The 17,438-nt window shown below is 44.5% G+C and overlaps 2 protein-coding genes across 2 annotated transcripts; both read right to left on the bottom strand.

The window, feature by feature from the left end:
- Positions 1–57: 57 nt before the first annotated feature.
- On the bottom strand, positions 58–10,589 carry LOC122625356 (UNC93-like protein). Its single transcript, XM_043805481.1, has 6 exons — positions 10,454–10,589; positions 2,985–3,391; positions 1,479–2,024; positions 626–1,053; positions 401–563; positions 58–339 (listed from the first exon to the last, which is right to left on the bottom strand). The coding sequence occupies exons 2-6, from the start codon at positions 3,338–3,340 to the stop codon at positions 273–275; spliced, it is 1,560 nt and encodes a 519-aa protein (XP_043661416.1). The 5' UTR covers positions 3,341–3,391; positions 10,454–10,589; the 3' UTR covers positions 58–272.
- Positions 10,590–15,964: 5,375 nt separating this feature from the next.
- On the bottom strand, positions 15,965–16,409 carry LOC122611444. Its single transcript, XM_043784548.1, is given in 3 exon segments — positions 15,965–16,078; positions 16,081–16,228; positions 16,330–16,409. Coding segments are annotated over 3 exon segments (342 nt in total).
- Between the last annotated feature and the right edge of the window lie 1,029 nt (positions 16,410–17,438).

The raw sequence follows: 17,438 nt of genomic DNA, 5'->3' as shown, positions 1-17,438 counted from the left end.
AGCAAGAAAACAGCTACAACTGAACAAATATTTAAATGATTGTAATAAAAAATACTATTTAAAAAATTAAAACAAACGTGGTTTTATTCAGTAACGAAATTAACGAATTTCTTAACAATATTTGGCAATATCACATAAGACAACTTCCTATCTCTGGATCCAATTCAAGCTCTATACGGGGGAAATACATAGGTATACATTTAAAATAGGGGACCTTAGTCAACATTAGTAAATGTAAATGGCAAGATATGGAATTAGCCTTATAGTGCTAATCAGTCACTCAGCATGACTTCCAAGTTCTTTTGCTTTCGCCAAAAGCGGTACTCGATGAGGCCATATCTGTTGAAATAAAGTTATCAATTTAAGTCAACAATTCTAGAAATTCAGACTGGAAACTCACCCCACGCAGCCTACTAAAATAAAAACAATTAAAATCACCAATTTCGTGGAGGTGCAGAGCTGCGAACTGATGACGTAGCCGATAACAGAACCAGTGCTTTCCCACAGGCGGAAGTTGCTATAAGCGGCAATCAGATGGTTCGGAAAGAGAATGCCATAAAAAGCTGCAAGTAACAAAGCTTTATACCGAGTCTTGGCAACAAGCTTCCGCCCGAGCTTCCCTTACCATTGACCACAACCAGCCAGACTCCATCGCAGATGCCCCAAACCGCCGCGAATGTGCAGTAGCTCAGGTAGTCGCCCTCCCGCGCCTCCCAGGAGTACATGTAGGTGAGCAGGCAGAGGTTGACCACGGCACACAGCCCGGCCAGGCTGACTCGTCCGATGCGCTCCACCAGGGCGCCTGCGATCCCGGCAGCCACCGCATTCGCCACGCCGAAGCATATCATGGCGAACCCGATGCGAGAGATGCCCCAGCCGCAGGCCACAAACGAACGGGTGAAGTCCACGGCCAGAAAGGCCTCCTCCAGCCCGATGAACATCGTGATGGGCAGCATCAGGATCTGGCGACGTTTGCGCAAAAGATTGATGGTCACCGTGAGGAGCTTCAGCCCCGACATTCCGTCGCCAGTATCGCCGCGCTTTACTCCGTAGCTGTGGATCATTAATTGCAAATAGAATTGTAGATTTTATATTAGACATATTATATTACATATTATTAAATTCATTATGAACTAAGACCAATACCAATCGTATGTATTCTAGTAATCTAAAAACAAGTTAAAGAATAAATGTCAATGTGTAAACATTGGATATAAACTAATATTCTTGTACTTTAATATTTTTAGTAATTATTCGTGAACGAAAGGAAGATATATTTCTTAACAGAGGCAATTGTCAGTAATTTAAATTACATAGACAAGGCTTCAAAATAAATTTAATTATTTTGATATATCGCTTTCGAAGTTGAGCAGGAATTGAAATTAAACCTAGTTTCGTTATATTGTTAACCAATTAGAAACTCAAGAGTCACTTTTTTCCACTATGTTTAAATGAAAGCAAACCAATCAGCTACTTACCGTTTGAGGGAGCTCACGCCGAAGACCATCATGACCACCGCGGCCGCCATGCAGGTAAGGAAGATGGAGTTGAGCAGCTGGATTTGCTCCGGAGCTGGGGGCACCAGGTTCGGATTCGCCTCTGCTCCCACTCCGGGACAGAAGCGGGCCCCGCAGAGCTCGGCCACCCTGTTCCTCTCCAGTTCCCGCTGCACTTCTAACTCGAATGAGTCGTTTGCCGGGGATTGGGCAGCAGGAGCACTGAGGGTCAGAACAGAGGAGGAGATGAGGTTGCCCCACACCTGGGCCATCTGGTAGAAGATGAAGAACAGGCCGAAGAACTTGACGGTGTTCACATCCTTGCGCGACTTGTTGCCCCGCACCTGGGTAAGTGCCTCGGACACTGTGGAGAGGTAGGTGCACTTGGAGCACCACAGCGGGCCGCCACCGAAGCCCACCATCAGGGCCGCCGGGATCAGGGTCTCGAAGCGTGGATAGAACTGGGCGGCTATGTAGGGCATGTAGGCGAAGAGGGCCAACGCCATGGTCAACCGGCAACCGAACCATCTGTTGATGAAACAAGCACATGGAAAAGTAGAAAAATTGGGAATACAGAGGATGGGTGAGCGCCGAGTGGCAAGTGGCACAGTGGCACATGCTTAGCAGGCGGTCATTTATTTCGGGTCCCAAGGCCATAAATCTAAATAAATCGAGTTAACTGATTAAAGTTGCCTGAGCCAGCAGTTCGTGCCTCGAATAAGCCAAGTGAAGCGAGGCTCGCTATAAATTAGCGATTTGTTTAAATGTCAGATGTGGGTGGCTGCCCAGCCGCCCCGCCGCCCCGATTTGGGATACATTCGGGAACAGGGACGGCGGCACATGAAGGACCTGTGCTAATCCAAGGACTTCCTGTTGACATTTTTACAGCCAAATGCGCTCGCAGTCACCCATTTCGGGGCGTCTGCTGACTGCGCTTTCGGCGTTGTCACATCTGCATAAAATCCCCATAAAAAGACCACCAGACAATCACCGAGACTTTTATGGCATGCCACACGTCGCGAGATGAGCCTCCACCTCTTGCGAGACACGGGAAATGCTAAACAAAAATTGGCAATTATGCTAAGAGTACTCTTTCGATTGTTTCCTAATCCCATCATCTTCTGAAACACATTCAGACATTCAGATTCGGCCTCTAGCCCATTGAAAATTCATCGGGTATGACGGAGATATTGTTGTAATACTTGCACTTCAGCGTTTGTTATTCAACGGATATTCAATGGATATTCCGCCTACAGCACTTCTTGCTCCAAAGCCTTTAACTACTCGTATATACTGGCACATATAGTCGCTATTTTACTACATAGTCAAGAGATGATTTTGTTATTTGTTTCACGACTAATGTCAGAGCTAAGGCTAGTGAACTATAAACAATCCAATTGTACGAATAATTTGCTAGTTTCTGATATTTGAGGTTCGGTTAATATGATTTCTTCAAGTGTCCGACTCGTGTCCACCTTGTCCACTCACCTTATCACGGTCATCGGCAGGAAGATGTTGGACAGTATCAGCGAGCCGTAGATGACGGCCAGCGTGGTGGTGCCCAGGGCCTTATCCGCGTTCACCGAGCTCTGCAGATTCGATGTGCCGTGGAAGGCCGTGAAGTGAATCATGAAAGCCAGGCCTATCACGACCACATTTTTGGTGATGATGAAGCGCTCGGCCGGCTCGTAGTGGCGCTGATTGACTTTGTTGTCCCCGTTCGGAGCAGTTGTGGTCCCGGGCGAGCTGCCAGTGCCAGTGCCGTTGCCATGGACATGTGCGGCACTGTGCTCCAGCGCCAGCTCCTCGTTGTTGGCGTCCGACGTGTCACTGGGGTAGACCATGTCCAATCTGGGGTCTGGGGTCTGGGTTCTGGGGTCAGGGGTCAGCAGGCCCTGTAGGAAACAATAGCGGTCATTTGGTATTTTGTTAGCGAAGTCCAGCTGAATGCAGGCAAGTAGAGAAGGATGTCCAGGGACATGGTATTTCAGGAATCGACAATTGAGACAACAAATGAAAGCAGATGGTGCATGCTGCCAGCAGCGTCGCTAAGACAGTGAGACAGTGAGTTAAGGGATTTCAAGTACTCTGATAAGTTACTAGTATTTGGGTTGTATATTTCATTCTCTTCTATAAACTCGAAACGAATTTTAAAAGCAATTTATGTGGAAAATCCAGCTGATATAAACCCGTTTAACATTTTATGTTTATTATTCGGTTGACTTTGGAGAACAATTTCCTAGTAGTTGAAGTTCAGGAAACGAATGTAATACGAGTGTAAATTTAATAAAGCTCATTAATTCCAACTTATTTTATATTAGTTAATTAACTTTATATGCTGTATGCAGCAGTTGCTAAACTTCCGCCATTAAACTTCTCCATCGATTTGTGTAAAATAGCGTTTTCTTGGGTGATAATGTTTCGCATTCAGCATCTCTGATATGCCAATCCCTAACCCATTCGAGTAAAAAAACGAACCCTTCGAAGCCCCGCTGCTTTGATTGTTCACTCAAGTCCACAGGATCAGCTTTAAGTTATTCATATCGCCTCTCGTCTCGGCCATACATTTTCGGGGCTTTGGGTTTTGCAATAAGCCCGCTTGCGAAGCGCCAGCCACGCCCACACATATACTCGTAACCCGAAAAGTCTCGGGCATCGAAGCATCTTCTGCCTCAAGGACACCCTCGCAACTTATAATCCTTTGGGCACCCTCGCAGCACGAACCCCGCCTGACATCCAGGAATTTATGCCTGTCTACGCCCCGAATCGTAGGTGTGGGATGCCCGAAAACGTTTCACTGACTTTGTTTGCATTTGATTTTGGCCCTGCCAACGACACTTTATGAAATTGTACACCTTTGATACGAAGTTAAAGGGCTGTTTGCCAACTTCTGAGTGCCTGCACAGCCCCCCACCACCCTCACCCAGCACCAGCACCAGCACCCACCAAAAATTGTCTTTCCTTAATGTAAATCGCTGGTGGTACACAAACCGATTGAAACGTTGCCCCTCCTTGGTGCTTTAAGTGGAAATTGATTTTACATACCTGGCGGCGTTCCGTGGAGCGTGGCCAAATTAATTGGCCAAAAGTTGACTTCGTCATTAGCCCAACCATCAATTTGAACGGGCCCCGACCATCGAAATCGATCCCGTAAATCGGAGAGAAAACAATTATCAGCGTACTAGCGAAATCATTCATCATACGCAGTGTGGGATGAACACCACTGGCTTGCATGCATAATTGGCATAATTGACATTGTCAACTGCACATCCACATTACCCAAGTGCGAAATCAGAGGGACATTCAGAGGGAGATTGGGCACAGACTTTATCAGCTAGCCAGCAGACAGGGAAGTGACTAAAAATGTAGAGCATGGCCCATAAAAAGTGAACTCTCAATGGCTTGCTGACAGCCCAAAAGGAAGGGGTTTCCCAATAGAACGTTTCACCTAATGCTGGGTCAACGAGGAGCATCATCGTTCATCATCTAAATGAAAATCTGGCATAATCATCAAAATGGGCGCAGCCGAAATGGCCAGCCATTGGTTTTTTATGCACACCACCACCACCACCACCACCCTACCTCCGTACCTTCAAAGGACTACGGCATTAAACAGAACCAGGCCCCAGGACATGACGTTGGCTCGTTAAAGACCATTCCGGATTTATATAAAATGCGACAGTGGCCACTGGGTAGGGCCTGATAACAATGATTCCGTTCTGTTTTATGTGGTCGACCAGTAATTTAGTTAAATTATTGCCCAACAGACGACAGACGACAGACAGTCATTCGGTGGCGGAGAAAGTGGCGTAAAATTAAATATACATATATACATATTTACATTTGAAGTGTATAGATGCTAGCCCATAAATCTCCGCTGAAAACTTCAATTTGCATTTCCTCAACTTTGTTTCACATTTGTTTAGATTTGATAAATCGACTTCGCCATATGCTGAGGTTCTTGTTTACACAAAAAAGGAGCAACCACTCCCACTCCCACGCACCTTGCGCCCATCCAAAACTAATCAATCACCGCCCGAAAAAGGGAAAATTCACATATGTACATATGTACATGCTGTGGACTTGGACCAAACAAATAGATTGACTTATGGCGCTGACACACAGCAAATAAATACGCCCGAATCCGAATCCGAATCCGAATCCGAGTCCTGGCCGGAACAACTTGGCACTTAGCCGCACATGCTGGCCGCGTCAGGCATTAATGCCTCGCAATTAACTTTAGATCAATTATGTGGCTGCGGAGTCTGGAGTTTTGCCTGTTAATTAGGCAGCAAAACGGGCAAAACGGACAAAACGCCTAAATGAGTGCTTTTGCACAGAAAAAAGAAACAAACTCGACTAGGCAGCAGAACGCAGAACGCAGAACAGCCAGTTCCGACTGCGAGTCGGAGTAAGAGTATTGGCCGAGAGCCTTTGACCCCGCCCAAATCAAATACTGTGTTGCAGTGTACCTCGAGAATGGAACAATGGATGGTGGCACTGCTGTGACAGCCCTGATTTGAAGCTGTCGCAAACTATCTGACTCCTCCGACGAGCGCGGTAATAGGTTTGAATACAATGCAGTTGCAGTCCCTTTGACATTCGGCACACTGCCTGGCCTTTATGACGCCGTCAAAGGGTTGACAATGCAGCGGATCCACAGGATGCGAAACTATTGTGGCAGTCGAACTTTATGCCCCTTTGCAGCGTACAACAAAGCAGCCGAAAATGAAAGTGCTCCACGTAGTTCGCCAGATGGAGAGAAATCCAGCACGTGGCCAGAAATAAAACAACAATATTATTGCTGCGCCGTCGCCATCGGTAGGTATATAAATCTCGCCTTGCCGCAGGCCAGGAATTATTTTTATGGCCCACTTATGGGCTAGAGAAGAACTGCTTTACGGAGGGAGAGTGGTGAGGTCCAGCTGCACTGCCGAAAAAAGAAACGAATCGGGGAAAGCGGCTTAAACGTCGGATCTGTGCAGAGATAATCAAGTGAAGGCAGTTGCGCACCGAATGGCCTCACCTGGCAAAATGATGGCTAGAAATGAGCAATAATGGCAATGACAGAAACGTCGTCGATTGGATGTGAATGCAACTAATCCATCTCCCATTCAGCCTAATCTCTGATTCTAGTTCTTGATTCAGCCACTGCCATGCAGCACTTCCTATTAACCATAATCACGGGCATTGGGGAGGTGAAAACAATGGACCTGGGCCATTATACTGATTACACTGAACCTGAATAGGACATAATTCAGGTTCTTGGTTCGATGATGAAAGCCAACTAAGTTGCTTCAAGCGAGTAGGTTCTTTAAATTCGATTAAATACTCAATTCCCCCCGCCTGTCAATCATAAATGAATATTGCCATCAGGCCGCACAGGATTTTTTATGGCAGCCGTGGAACCGGGTAAACCCCGGCCAAACCCCGCGACTAAACGATGCCCCAGTTATTTCGACGCGACACTGGTTTTATGTGGACGAGTGCGTCAAAAGTTTGGCCCAAAATTTCGGCCATATAAAAATAAGCACAGCGGCGTAATGCAAACGTAAACGTTTTCATTACTACAGCGGAAGTTCGGGACCAATAAAAATGACAATAATAACATCGTAGGTGGGCTGAGTTGGCCCCCGCTCCCGACCCTATCTACGTACATATATCCGACCCTGTTCAATCAAATCATTTCTACTTTCACTTTAATATCGCAACATAACATGCGTCTGCCGAGATCCGTACACCTCACAGTCCTGTTAAAATTTCCCTGTTCGGCACAGTCGCTCCTTAACAGCGTAAGAGAGCCCCTGTTAACAGAAGAAGAGAGACAAGGTTAAAAAACAAACCTGGTAAAAATAAATTACAATTTAATTTTAAAGGGTTAAGACAGACTTTTTGCGTTCTGAAATTCTGAAATAGAATGGGACTTGAGCCAATTGGAGGGTTCGTCAATGAACAATTTAGAAATCCTGGCTCTGCCATATCAATTGATAAGAATATTGGCGCATCCATCACGTTGATTGATGGTCACTCAGATAAATTTAGCCTGCACAGGAATGGAAAATAAACATGCAGCCTTTAATTTATAAATGTCAAAGGTTCTGTTCAGGCTTTGCCTACGACAAAAATATGATAAAACTTAAATATTCTTAGGGGCCTACGCGAATACCAGGTAATAGCATTTTCCAAAACTATGGAGCCGAAAGAGTCCAGATCCGACCACAGCTCACAGCTCTTCTCACAGCTGCAACATTGTGGCGACGTTTACGACGCCCCCAACTAATTTCCACGCTTTACTGCCGCCAAGATGCAGCAACAATGTGCGAAACACAAAAGCGGTGAGCGCCAGGAGGGGAGGAGGGGAGGAGCACTCATAACGCAGCTCCAAAGTGCACGGAAACGGAAATGAAGTGGCACACACACTCCCAGCCGCCCCGGTTATGTGGCCAATTCTAAGGGGCTAAATGTCAAGTCCTGACCCGCTGATGCACTTGCAGCCTCTCTACTGCCAGCTACGACAATCTTTAAATATTTATTCACTTTTCATCGGTGGGGCGCTTGGGACTGCGTGTTTGCCGCTCATTTCCGCTCTGGCACCTCCTTGCCGCCTCCCTGCCGCCCCCTGCCACCCCCCTCCGCGTCGTCGCCCTTTTCCGGTTGCCTTGTCTTTTGGAGCCAGTGTGCGAGTGCGCTTTCCGTTCGCCCACTGCACTTTATGAGCGTATGTGTGTGTACACTTGTTGATGTACTCGATTTTCCACTTTTCCGGCAGTTGCGTCTGAGGGCGTGTGCTTAACTTTGTAATCAAGTGTAAATAGTTTGCTTTTTTGGAAATGTATGCATCCAGCATGTATGGAAATCGAATTACACAAATCTGAGCATTCATTTTTGTGCAAGAGACTATAGATTAAGCCTTTTATACTCTGAGATGGACTTGTTATTCATAACTAATAACTTTTTATATTTAAGCGGACCAATAAGTGTGCGCATCGCAAATTATTAAATTGTGTTCAAACACTGCCCACAAATGATTCGAATACTAAGAGATTTTTTTGAAGGTTGGGTGGGCCAGACAAGGTCTTTATTTGTCCACATACCAGCTAAAACCTGATGTATTATGACTTTAGATTTGAAGCTCGAACAGAAGCCATTGTGACCTATTTGATTACCCGTGCTGATTATAATTTATTATCTTCCGGGCTGAAAGTAAGGCTATCTTGATTCCATTTCCCATAACTTTGCAATGCAACTTATTGTAAGCTCAAATTCAGAAGCAGCCTAATGGAAATTCTTTGGTAGTGTCTCAGATGCCAGCAAACAACCACGAACACGACTTCGAATGGAGCAGAATGCTTTTCAAAGGGTTGGGTTTTGTTTTAATGGTAAAATATGCACGATCAACATGGCATGCATGGGAAGTGCCACTGGCTCTTGATGATGCAATTTTCTCTATGATTTCCACTAACTCTACTCTACTCGTACCCCAACACTCTCACGTTTCACTGGTCGGACTTAACTCGATGCTATGGCGCCAGCTACGTACTTAGTTTGCAAATGCCATTTATGCCAGCGGAGCAGAGAGACCCATCCCCGAACGACATTCACCATAATTTATTTAACTCGCAAAACGATAACACAAATAGGTGCCACATGCTGCTCGCTGAAATCGCGCAAATCGCTGATGAGCGAAGTTGCGCTAGTTGGCAGAAGCTGCATTGTCTGGCTACCAACAATCAGTTGCAGTAATGCGGTGTATCACCTACTTCCGCCCACTTCCGCCCACTTCCGCCCACTTCCGCCTACTGCCGCCCACCTCCACCCACGCATCGTGTGTGCTCGCCTCGCAATTTCACGCTTCCGGCGAGCATTTTTATAAGTTTTCCGCTCAGGACAAAGCAAATTAAACAAATTTGCGGGGAAACGCGGCACTGAGCTTTTTGAGAACCGGCTGTTGTTCTATATTCTAATTACTGCGGAATGCAGTTATTTAGTTTTATTGCCGTTGAATTAGAAGGGGCTAATTGGAGTCCGAGCATATGGAGCCTTCAATCAAGGATTGAAGCAAGTTCAACGGAACTATCTACATAGTGTTCAAATTATTTTGAGTTCAAAAGATGCTTAGTGGAGGTTACCAGTCTCAGATTTTTAATTTATTTTTTTATTATTCAACCAAATCGAGATACGTGACGAAAAATGGGTCGGAAATGCACACTCATTTCGCAGCCTCATTTCAATTAAATTGAAATGTAATCTCTATAGATATGCGTATTCCGTTCAATATTTTCCCTTTCGCAAAAGCGTTTTTGCCAACGGGCCCGCTTTAATTCGCAAAAAAAAATATTTGACCACTATGGAAAAAGCCCGGAGAATCGAAGTGTATGTGGGAAATGATAGTCAAGGTGGAAGCCAATGGAATACACATGTGGTTAATTACGGCCGAAGGAGTTGGCTGGAATCCTGCTGGCATAATTAATTAAAAATGGAATCTCGTTGCCCTTTTTTCTCGTTCTTGCTGAAGTCGAATATGAAAATCAAACATTTACTTTATGTCAACAGTGAGTTAAAGAACTCTGATTAAAAGAAGGCATATCTGTTTATTAGGCTTGAAATACTGAATTCATCCAATGCATTCAAATAGCACCGATTAAATGTATTTAAAGGCACCAAAAACAACTGATTCGCAAGCAAGTGCACACATTCTGGTTTAATTGAATTCACACTTATTCCATATTGGGCGTCCCTTAGCCGCTACAGCTGGCTGATTAATTTTTTCAATAAATATTTGATGGAAATTTCTTATCGACTGCTCACTTTATGACTTTTAATTAAGCTTCGTGTCGAGCTTTTCACATTTATTTGTAATATGTCTGCTGTTCAATTTTGAAATGCAAAAACCGCGCCATGCAATCATTTCCTCCTACAAAACACTGCAACTACACTACTAGATGTGGCAAGTTTACCTGAATTGTATACTGCTGAACAATTTAGCTAAGCGCGTAAAAGTCTTGACAACCCAAAAAAGGGAATTCTAATGGCTTTTGAGAACGGGTGTCCGTTAGAGCTGATCGGCTTGAACTGAACCGTTTACGAGCGCAATTAAAACTAAACTAAAATCTCGGACCGCGAACTTCTAAATATGAAATGGAATGGAAATGAAATGAATGCGACGGCAGCAACAGGTTTGAGCTCGCCGCTCTCGGTTTGATGCCGCTGGATTTGCATAAATCCGACATTTCAGATGTTTCAGTTTCTGATCGACTCCAATATCCGAGGTTTATTTTGTGGCAGTTAAAGAAACGTGACGCCGGCGGAGGTGGAGGTGGAGGTGGAGGTGGAGGTGGAGGTGGAGGTGGAGGTGGGGGCGTGTCAAGGTTCTAATTCCGATGCCAAGTTGGCCGCAAGTCTGCGGTTGACCAACAGGTGGCGTGGCATCTTCACTCGATGCAGAATCTCGCTAATTATTATTAATCATACGTCGCGTTGTCGCCGCCAAGTCAACTTACCCACTGATTCATGTCGAGCTAATGAACCCTGCTTGCTTGTCGAGGAAGTGTAACGAACGACAAATACTGGCATTCGATTTAGATAGTCGGCTGTCTTTGGGCAGTTACATTAATTAACTTTTCATCGAGATGTGGACACAGAGTGTTTGTCGAGTGTGAAACAAGTGCCTTTGGCAGTCGTTATTAATGTGGTCCAAAATGAACTGAAAGTGCCTGTGAGTGCACGAACTCTCGCCTCAATTAGACTGAATTTCCCAGCAGATAAGGTACGATAAGAGAACAAGGTGTCACAAGTTGGAGATAAAATGTAAGAAGCACGGCCAGCAATCAATTATTAATAGTCGAGAGTGGGAACCATTTCGACTGCACTAATTTGTGCAAGATTACATGCAAATAATTGTAAGCATGATTAATGCGAATTATACCTTAACCGCAGAGTGTCAATTAGTTGAACCCCGAAATGGCACTCAGATTTGAGGCTCGGGAATCGGGGAAGTTCAACAGGTAAATTCCCTCCATTCGGTGCGTCAGCAACTAAAACAGGTTTAAAATCTGTTTCTGTTTTTGTTTATACTGTCCGCATGCCCTGCAAACCGCCTAGTAAGTGATACACTCGATTTTAAATCGATCCCACACCCGAATCGGTGTTTTGCATAAGCCGCTTATGAGCTCGCAGTCAGAAGCCCGAAATTCAAACATCAGCTCGGCTTGTGGTCCATTGCGCTTGTGGCAATTCACTTGGCCAATGGATTTGGTCAAGTATTAGAGTCACGTACTCGAACTCCAGTTGCCTGACACCTTTCACTCGACCACCGGCTATATTTCTGCGCTCCAAGTTCGCAAATCTGTCTCAGGGTCACTCCGCATTCCGCACCTCTCCGCCCAACTGAGTTGACACTTTTGCCATCTGAATGTTGGATCTGAATGTTGGATGGAACTCATGTCGTTAGCTGTCAGTTGAATTGACTTCGACTTTGACTTTTGAGCTGTTCACATATGGCTCATAAATGCATCATCATACTGCGGTAACCGCCTTGGCCAAAATTGGCATATTATTAATATATAGTAGGTCGCCTGTTGTTCCAAATCACTGAGCAATTAATAATTACGCTCGCCCATGTTAAACAACAATGGTCGCTGCAATTAGAATAAAGGCTAAGTACTACTCCAACATAATGTTGTTGCAGCTGTTTATCCGGTGCATTCGTTTATTTAGTTCGATATAATGGTTTATTTTTTTACCATTTGCATTCTATTTATGCAGCTGTTTATTTTGTGCCTGATTAAACTAATTGAATAGTCCGTCAACATAACACCCCACTCCCTTCGACTGGTAGCGATTATTCATGCCTTACATACTAGAGGGCTTTTAAAATTGTAATTGTAAAATGTTGGACTAAAATATGTCAGATTTTGAAAACTTACAAGATAATAAAGATCAGTAATAGACCCTCAAGTTCGATACTTAATAATCAAGAGAAGAGGGTCCCTTAAAAATGTAAAATATTGAAATTTAAACGTGTTGACCTGCGAATAAATAACTAACTGTCATTTCAATCAGTATAACTGATTAACATAGAATCCACATGGTAGAGCTTTTAAGCCAATACGCAAACCACCATTTGGGACAAAGCCTGACAAGATACGCATCCCTAGAATCCAGAATGGCACCGCTCGACATCCTTAGAAATCAGGGCGGCTACTTTGGAAGTACTCAAAAGTGCTTCATTTTCAAAAAGCGATGAAGGTAATTTAAAATTTCAGCAATAATAGCACCACTAATGCAGGGTAACGAAGGGGACAAGAGCTAGTAATGCAGACCCATGTGGCGATTTGATCTAGGTTTTAACATTACATTTTAAAAATATACAATTTAAATAATTCAAAGTGTGCTAATGTGAAACATTTAAATCAAATTTAAAAATAGTTAGCTTTTGAAGTTGAATGCAACATGCCTAAGCAATTAGGCATTAAATTAAACAAACATTTTGTTAAATCAAATTTACATTTTTGAAGCCTACAGCTACACATCCAGAGGCTTCCAGTAGCAGCAAATTAAAACAATTATCAAATTACTTGAGCTGGAATAATAGTGCACATGTATGAGTAAACAATCAGGTTAATTACAATACCAAAAAGCCAGATTGAAATTTTATTCGGCGAAAATGCGCACTATGAGTTGAATATTTGAAAACGAATTTATGCTTGGATTTACCGCACGCAGACCACTTAAAATCAATTAATTTAAGTAATAATTAATGTCAAACCACCACTGCCTTTTTTGTCTTTCATCGACGCAAATATTTTAATTTGATTCATATTATCTACTTATTGAAATCGATTCTTCTCCTTTTCCTGCTCATAACCCACATCTGCGACCGCATTAGCTCAGTGCTCGGATCCCTTAATTTGGCCAACCATGTGGCATTATGTTCGTCATGCTAATGAAGCTGTCCATTTCACAAGCAATCGCACTCCAATTATGCGCATCTGCAATGCTTTCCTAAACAGGATACATCTGGGTCTGGTTTCTAATTTGAATTTTGAATTCCGAGCCACTGGTATGGCTCACCTAACAGTCAAACAGCCGTACATAAATCAGGTATTATTATAGTTGTTAACGCCCTAATCGGGTTAAATCACTGAGTACTTTCATCAACGAGAGGGGAAAATCGCCCAAAAGGTGGACCAAACAAATTACGCGACATAAAATGCAATTTGCTCTGCTGACATCATTCCGCTTTTAGACAAAAATTTCATCAAAGAGTTTCGTGTTCCACGGTGTAAAATATATTATTCAAGGGCCACGATAAATGCAATTAAGCGGACAAAAACTAATTGAAAATTCCACTGTTCGGCGTTTCCGAATTTAAACTTAAATCCAGCAAAGTCATCCGCACAGGAGGACAACCCGGAACTCCTTTAATTAGATTATTAAGACCGCCCTAAGTGTGCAAAACTTCAACATGCTCCATGTTCCACTTACATATACATGCACCGCCCATTTGGGGGAAATTTAATTAAAAAACTTTTGGCCAATCGCGAGGGGCGTGGTCGGGGAAAATCTGTTTGTTCTGCAGCCCGACAAATAAATCTTTATGGATTAAGCGAGCCGCGTGTGTTGTTGTGGCCCCTCAACAGGGATTTTTCGGAGGAGCTTTAAAAACTACTTTATTGTTCGCGGCAAGACCCCGGCCTCGAAAAGTTCGTCGGAGCGACCAGAAGTGATAGAGCCCCGTCCCGAAAGTCGGCGGCTTCTAAGGATCCATCGGCGGCCCAGTGATTTATGCCCGGCCCGGCAAAAATCTTGCAGCCAAGCGTGTGAAAGCCAGCTGGGGCGACCGAGCTGCTGCTTTTGGTTTAATGAACTCGAATGTTAATAAATAAATTTGTCAATGGCGCGCTCTTGGGGCTGGGTTATCTGCTGGGCGCCAGGAACATAATGAAACGAAGATGAATGGAAAATCGACTTATGGCCACCGTTGTTGGCCAGTTTAATTTGCTGCCGAGGGCAACTAATGAGCTGCGATGAATGGCACAGGGTCCTGAATAAAGGAATCCAGGGGCTTAAGCTCACAAAGGCTCGCGAACGGCAGTCGTTGGAGCTGAAATTGTCCGTCAGCTTAAAACTTGCACGGCGGCAAAGCACGCGAATTCCGCTAATTAACGATAACAAGAGGGCGAAATGGTCAATCCTGTGCGAAATGGGATCGATCGTGCCGAAATATGCGACGCTTCCATAATCAGGCAGACTGCAAAAGCCCCACTTTACTGCCCTGCCCCATTTAAACGTGATTTAATTTGATTTCTATATACGCACATGCAGCGGATTTTACTGCCGGCTGACCAATCGACGCATCATCATCGGCTCTTCTGGTCATCTGGGGGCAATCAACACATCATCGAATCCCCCCGTCCTGGGCTCCTCCTAATGGCATCGGCATCCCTATTATCCGTATCCTGCTCATCATCAAACACGGAAGGGCGGCGGGGGAGGGTCAGCCAGCATTATCGTTTGTTTTGATTGGTTTTTTGTTCGCTCCTCAGAGGGGATAATGCTCCACACACGTCCCGGCTTCCTGCTCTCTGACGGCCATGTTGTTTGTTGTACGGCAACGGCTGAAAACATTCATCAATTTCATTATCCCAGGATGCCTGAAAACCTAAAAGCCCGGCACACGGCACCCCGCCATCCCGCCATCCCGCATCCCACACCGAATCTCCACCATTGTCAGGTGCTTATATGCGCCCAAAAATAGACGCATGCAGATTGAAATTGATGGCCTGGTAGAGGGCTTAGTTCCCCAGCCACTTTCTAATGTTTAAGTTCTCGATTACACGACAAAAGCGGCTTTCCGGCAATTCAGCATTCCAAAAGGCCAGGATTACTATATGGTGAAAAGTGCTTACCGCTCGCACTTCAAAATGCGATGGATAACAGAACGAGCTTCGGGTATCGGCAGAACATCAGATAAATTGGGGTACGGACTGGGACGGCCGAGCAAAGCCACTTTGCAGCTTAGCTGGTAGAGAGCAAATGACAGGGAACCAAAAAGGGTAACAAACTAGACTTTATACCCACTTTTCCAGTATGAAAAGTTCGATTTCGCAACATTAAGCAACTAATCCCATTTCTTCCCCCCTGCAAGGTAAGCTGCTGTAGTTTTCTTTTAGCTTTAAATGGAAGCTGCATGTATACTTAGTTAGATAAGTATTACTAGCAAACAAAATAGCTTAAATAACTAACAAGTCCAAGAAGCTCATGCTTGAAAGAATCCAAATGAGCTGGAACTTCTTTTTCACTAAAGTATCATTCTTAGAGCATTTGCCACTCTCTCCATAATCAAATTCTATCGGTCCTTCTTCGGTTCGGTCCCTGATTAAACATATGCATATATTTACCTTTAAATCTGGTGTCACAAGTTCTTACCAGGAACTGTACTGCGGCTAAGCCAAAGTAGCATCATATCATATCACACCCAATCGAAAAATACTCGCCTGTGCTCGGGAATTTGGCTTACTTCTTTCGGTCCGTGAGGCAGCTCGAATAAAATGCGACATGCGAAATTGATTGTATTGTATTGGCAACAAGTTGGGCCAGGACCCGGCTGTTCAACGATTCGAGCACACACCCTCCCACGGGCTATCCTTGTGCCTGGCACCAATCGACATGGGTTTGAACCCGTGTTTTTATCGCCAGCACAGCAAGTAGTTTCCCCCGAGTTTCCCCCGAGTTTCCCCGTCGCTGGTGCACATACTACAAACAAAGAGCGTTACAGTGATACGCCATGCTCGACTAGATTGGGATTGCGCCAAGGAAAGTCGCTGTGGCTTCCCCGTTTTCCATATCCTGTTTGCGGTTGGCACGGTATGTGGCCGAAAGTGGGAGCTGTTACGAAATTTGATGTGACATTGTTATAGCTGCACCACCGCCGAACAACTGACAGTTGGTTTCCGGCTAATTGTGGGCCCTGCTGGATTTGCCCGGCACTCAGGAATTTCACGGGAGCGGAATGCGAGCAATTGGTAATTTAAATTAACCATCTGGCTGTGTTCCGTGTGTCCATTTACGCGTTGCTGTCCAGGTCCTAGAATCCGATACAAATTGCATTTTTACTGCGCTTCCTCCCACATTGCCATAGCGATGTCGCTTCCTTCCCCGCGCGCCAGCTACAAAGTTTCGCTCCAAAAGGATCCTTGGTAAATTGTCCCAGAGCAGGGAAATTTTTATCAGCTGTTTTTGTGCAACCTTTGGCTGCATTCGCTGAATGCAGTTATTCAAAGGCTCTTGTTCATTACGCTGTATTTCTATACGCCATTTTCCCTAAGCCCCTGAGTCCCTGCCAGCAGTGTCCCTCGGCTCGAGTCGCGCGAAAAATCCGTGATTTGGGTCAAGTTAACATCATTCCGTCGAAATGGGCCAAGTTGTTCAAGTTTCCCGGCCGCCTGTCATTTGCATCGATAAGCGGAGCCACTGCCCCAGCAGTAATAACAATACGTTCAGTAAGCCAAATAATCGCGGACAACACTCGAAAAAAATAAGCAAGTTATCTTAGACTAAAGAAGTCCTTTAAAGCTTTTCCTTTATAGCATAAACATAAGGACTAGCCTCGCAAGATATATTATTATATTAGCAGAAACTATTTTTAAATATTGCAAAATTGTTATAGGGCGTTTCAAAAAGAGATAACTAAGTTGGCTTGAATCTTTAAGAGTTTTTGAGTAGGAATGTTAAAATTGCTTGTGTGTAATTCCCATATTATTAACGGATATGCTTCTTCCAATTTTTTTTCGTAGTGCCCAATCACACACAGTTGCAGGCGGGGAAAGCAATTTGAGTCCTAATGAGCAGAGCAGCAAACTCACTAAAAAGGAAGGTCAAGTCTTTGTCCTGCCGATAAAAAATGATAAGCCAAAGGCGAACGCGAAGGCCGCAGCTGCT

Source organism: Drosophila teissieri, chromosome 2L, assembly GCF_016746235.2.
Source record: "Drosophila teissieri strain GT53w chromosome 2L, Prin_Dtei_1.1, whole genome shotgun sequence".
Taxonomy (NCBI): domain Eukaryota; kingdom Metazoa; phylum Arthropoda; class Insecta; order Diptera; family Drosophilidae; genus Drosophila; species Drosophila teissieri.
The sequence above is the reverse complement of the archived record's forward strand: the minus strand, read 5'-3'. Positions and strand labels throughout refer to the sequence as shown.